We start from the raw sequence: 5,000 nt of genomic DNA, 5'->3' as shown, positions 1-5,000 counted from the left end.
TTCTCCCTCTGCACACACACACACACACACACACACACACACACACACACACACACACACACACACACACACACACACACACACACACACACACACACACACAAGCACATACACTCTCTCTCCCTCTCTCTCTCTCTCTCTCTCTCTCTCTCTCTCTCTCTCTCTCTCTCTCTCTCTCTCTCTCTCTCACTCACAGACACACACACAGACACACACACACACAGACACGCGCTCACACACGCTCTCACGGGCACACACACACACACTCTCTCGCTCACCGAGCCAGCTCTACCTCATAGCTGCAGCTGAACTCAAAATGGTTGCTGCTCACCACCCGCACACTCATCTTTCTCTCTCTCTCTCTCTCTCTCTCTCTCTCTCTCTCTCTCTCTCTCTCTCTCTCTCTCTCTCTCTTGTCTCTCTCTCTCTCTCTCTTGTCTCTCTCATCCACCTATCCACCTCTTCCTCTCCATCTTTCCGTTTGTGTCTCTTGCTCACTCACTTGCTGTCTTTATTCCTTTCTCTTTCTCTTCCTCTTTTACTCTCTGTCTCTCTGTCTCTCATGTATTTCCATGCATCACTCCATCATCTCTCTATCTCTCTGTCTCTCTCTTTTCTCTCTCTCTCTCTCCCCATTATCTGGCTCTCTTCCTGCCTCTCACTTCATCTCTCTCTCTATCTCTCTCTCCATCTCTCTCCCACCCTTACAGACCCACTTGTGCACGTGGACCATCACACACACACACACACACACACACACACACACACACACACACACACACACACACACACACACGCACACACACACACCACACACACACACACACACACACACACACACACACACACACACACACACACACACACACACACACACACACACACACACACACACACACTTCTACTCCTACCCCGCATGCCATTGCACTGCACTTGATGGCACCAGTTAAAGGGTTCTTTTTTATGTAAGAGGCGACCCCCGGGGGCAGACGCAGTAATGTGATTTGTTGTGTGTATTTAGTCTCTGTGTATTTATGGACATATGTCTTTGTCGCTGTGAGAGAGAGAGAGAGAGAGAGAGAGAGAGAGAGAGAGTTCGGGGAGGAGAGGAGTAGGAGAGGAGAGGAGAGGGATGTCAGGGACAGGAGTAGGAGGGGGGTGGGGGAGGGGGTGGTACAGAGAGAAGAGAACGGTGAGAAAGGGAAAGCTGGTGTCAGTGGGCGTGCATGTATTACAGTGGCGCGTGTACGCTGATGACTGCTTGCCACATGTAATGGCTCTTTGATGCATCCTCTCTCTCTGTCAGGTATTTCTCTCTTTCTCTTTCTCTCTCTCTCTCTCTCTCTCTCTCGCTCTCTCTCTCTCTCTCTCTCTCTCTCTCTCTCTCTCTCTCTGTCACTCTGTCACTCTCTCACAAGTCATCTGCCTCTCTGTCTGTCCATCTGTCTCTGTCTCTCACTCTCATACTCACACCCTTACTCACTTGCACTCTTTCTCTCTCTCTCTCTCCATCTCTCCTTATTGCAGGCGTACGGCATGTCGGTGCTCCCACTCAACCTCATCAAAGGCACGCGCAGCATCGTGTACGAGCGTCTGGAGAACACTGAGGACATGGAGGACATCGAGCAGCAGATCGAGAAGCTGAAGGCCAAGGTTGTCCAGCCCACGTTTTGCGAATCTAATGCCTCTCATCACCAGGGCCGGATTAAGATTGCCGGTGCCCCCTAAGCTACAGGGGTCTCTGGGGCCCCACTGGAAGGCAAATTTTCGTCAAAATGTACATAAAGGGTGTCATAATTACGAGCTAGGAATTACGGATAACCTATCTAACAACTGCACTCAACACATTCCAAGAAATGTTCAATATTGCCTCCTCTCACAATTCTGCAATTTATCCCCGTGGCAGGTGGGAGCCCCTAGGCTGCAGCCATATCTAACCTGTGCGTTTATCCGGCCCTGCACATCACCTTGCCCAACTTCCTGCTAGTCTACTACGGCAGAAATATTAGGCAAAGAAAAAATATTAGTGTAATGTGTGTGTGCGCAACATTAGCCCCTTGGCTTGTGGTGTTTAGCTTGTTGATCAGTAGGTTGCTGTCAGTCCGTGTCAAAGATCAGCATCCATCAACATTACACATTCCCTCCATTTAGTTTAAATTGACTCCTTCAGCAGGCCTTAGTAAATGAGCGGACACGTCTGAAACATCTGCCGCTCTGGCAGGAGGTTCTCCTTAATCTCTTTCCTTCTCTCCCTCCTCTCCTCTCCTCCGATTCCTCCCCCCTTTCCTGTCCACCCACTCTCTCCATATTTCTCTTCACTGCTCTTTTTCCTTCGTTTTCTTCTTATTATTCTTTTTCGTTTTCTTCTTTTTTTCGTTTTCTCCTCCTTCTTCTTCTTCTTCTTCTTTTTCTTCTTCTTCTTCTTCTTCTTCTTCTTCTTCTTCTTCTTCTTCTTCTTCTCTCTCTCTCTCTCTCTCTCTCTCTCTCTCTCTCTCTCTCTCTCTCTCTCTCTCTCTCTCTCTCTCTCTCTCTCTCTCTCTCTCACACTCTCTCTCTCTCACTCTCTCTCTCTCTCTCTCTCTCACTCTCTCTCTCTCACACTCTCTCTCTCTCTCTCTCTCTCTCTCTCTCTCTCTCTCTCTCTCTAACATGTTTTTTACCCCATCTTCATCCCAGCATACTTCTCTTTCCGTCTCTTTGACCTATCTCTATTTCTCTTTCATCCCCATTCCATTCCTTCATATTTCCACCTCTCTCTCCATCTCTGCCTATGCCCCCGATAACCTTCATCCCTCCATCTATCGCCCCCACATCTCTCTGTCTCTCTCTCTTCCTTCATCTCTCCATTTCCATCTAACCCCCCCCTCCCTTCTCAACTCCCTCGCTGTGAGACCATCTAAACCCCGGCCACCAACAAAGTGTTAGGATGGTCTAAAGCCCCCCCTCTGCCAACCCCATGCATCTAACACACACTCTCTCTCCTCTAACTCCTCTCTCTCTCTCTCTCTCTCTCTCTCTCTCTCTCTCTCTCTCTCTCTCTCTCTCTCTCTCTGTGTGTGTGCTCCCTCTCTCCAGTGTGAAGATGGCCGTCCTCTCTCGCTGCGGGACCGCCGCAACCTGCAGGATCTGGAGGCCAAGCTGCAGGTGTTGCAGCGCCGCAGCCGGCACCTGGACGTCGCCGAGACCAACTGCTGCACCAAGGTCGGCAGCGCCCTGCGTCCCGTCAAGGTCAGTGTCACCACAGCAACCACCACCACCGCTACTGCTGCCACAGCCGCCACCACAGCCATTGACTTGAATATATGGGGACACCGTGGTTCTACTATAGAACTCCATTCAACGGTTTTGAAGCATCCGCCTTTGATCTGCGAGGATTCGTCCGCCCTTAATGTCCGCATTCGTTCCTAAGCAACGGTGAGAAGTGATGGGATGGTGGTTGCGTTTGATTGTCAATCAAAGAATATTTCTCAAAGAATTCTGTCAATCAAGGCAACTACAATGCTCATTGGTCACTTAAGCAATTTAAATAGCTCTCTGAAATAAAGAGTCGGCCCCAAAAATAGATTTGGCTTGTTTGAAATGGACTGGAAACTACCGTTTGCCCGAAATAGAGTAGACTCGGCAGTAAGTGACAAGAAGATGCATTGACTCGAGTCTCCTATAGAGATGAATGGGAATTGACTGAGTTTTTTTTTCGGTTTGTGGGTCTAGTCCCACCCCCCTCCGTTGCTTCACTTCAGAATAGAACCCACTGTGTCCCCTCCATTCAGTGTCAATGGCCACAGCTGATGATCTGGACGTATAGAGTAGAATGCAGTTGAATAGAATACAATATAATGCCTTTTATTGTCCCAATGCACAATTTACACTGTAAACAAGGTCCCGTCAATGCCACCACCACCGCTACTACCACAGCCATTGTCACAGCTGATGATGTGGGCGTATAAAGGAGAGAACAGTTGAATAAAATTCAATGCCCTTTAGTGCTAGCCTGGTCCTGACCATCCCATAATACTGCCATTTCATTTCGTATTCATGGTCTGGAGGTTGTTTGATCTGACGTGATTGCAGGAAGCGGGAAGTTTGCACTCAGTTTTGGTTTGAAATGATTGGACAGCTCTCACCCAATCGCCGACAGTTACTCAACAACAACATAGCGCAGGCGTTTACGTCATCATCATGAGCGTCCTCCCCCTTTCGCCTCCACCAACCTGTCTCTTCGTTTATTGGCTGTTTTCTAGGGAGGGTAGGATGGCAAAATCCTGCCCGCCAACAGCGCTCCACAGAAAACAGTAACCAGACTATGTACGGAGCCAATCTTTTGGCGGAAGTACGCAGGATGGCGCATGAGGCTTTTTTTGTGCCACAATTCACAATTTACACTGTACACAAGATCGCCAGTGCCCTGCGCCCTGTCAAGGTCAGTGCCACCACCACTGCTACTGCTACTGCTACTGCCACATCTGATGATTTGGGCATATAAAATAGAAGGCCTTTTATCGTCACAATTCACATGTAGTACAAGTTCCACTATTACACGTTCACTATGATGTTGAAAGTAATCACTTGAGACCAGACATTAAATGCATATGCTGTACGTTAAAGGGATATACGGTCAAGGTCAGTAGTACCATCCTACAAAACCCTGCCACAATTTACTTCCAACTCTGGTGACTTCAATGAGTACCTGGTCTGCCTGTCTTGAGTACTGCAATCCATCAGGTGAGTTGCATTCAGAGCTGGTTGGATCAAGTTTGTGGCAGGGTTTTTACTTTCTGAACCTTTGTTGTCTTAGTTGTCTTAGTTGTCTTAGTCAGCCTTGTAACTTCAGTGATAATTTATGAGGAAAACGCCTATGTATCATTTGTGTTATTTATTTTCTTCTTGTATTTTATTTTATTTTGGAAATCATTATATTATTATATTTGTAATTGTCAATGATTAATTGAAAAATACCCCAGGAAGAATAGCTAATGCTAAAAGCAAAAGCTAATGGGGAT

The 5,000-nt window shown here is 47.7% G+C and overlaps 1 protein-coding gene across 1 annotated transcript in view; it reads left to right on the top strand.

The window, feature by feature from the left end:
- The window catches only part of lmbrd1 (LMBR1 domain containing 1), a 165,429-nt gene that overhangs the window by 88,037 nt on the left and 72,392 nt on the right, over positions 1-5,000 (top strand). The window contains exons 8-9 of the mRNA XM_063191038.1: positions 1,528-1,653; positions 3,076-3,228. Coding sequence (XP_063047108.1) covers positions 1,528-1,653; positions 3,076-3,228 — 279 coding nt within the window. The remainder of the gene's footprint in view (positions 1-1,527; positions 1,654-3,075; positions 3,229-5,000) is intronic.

The sequence above is a fragment of the Engraulis encrasicolus genome, chromosome 24 (genome assembly GCF_034702125.1).
Source record: "Engraulis encrasicolus isolate BLACKSEA-1 chromosome 24, IST_EnEncr_1.0, whole genome shotgun sequence".
NCBI lineage: Eukaryota > Metazoa > Chordata > Actinopteri > Clupeiformes > Engraulidae > Engraulis > Engraulis encrasicolus.
Note: the sequence above shows the minus strand (reverse complement) of the source record. Positions and strands in the feature narration are given on the sequence as shown.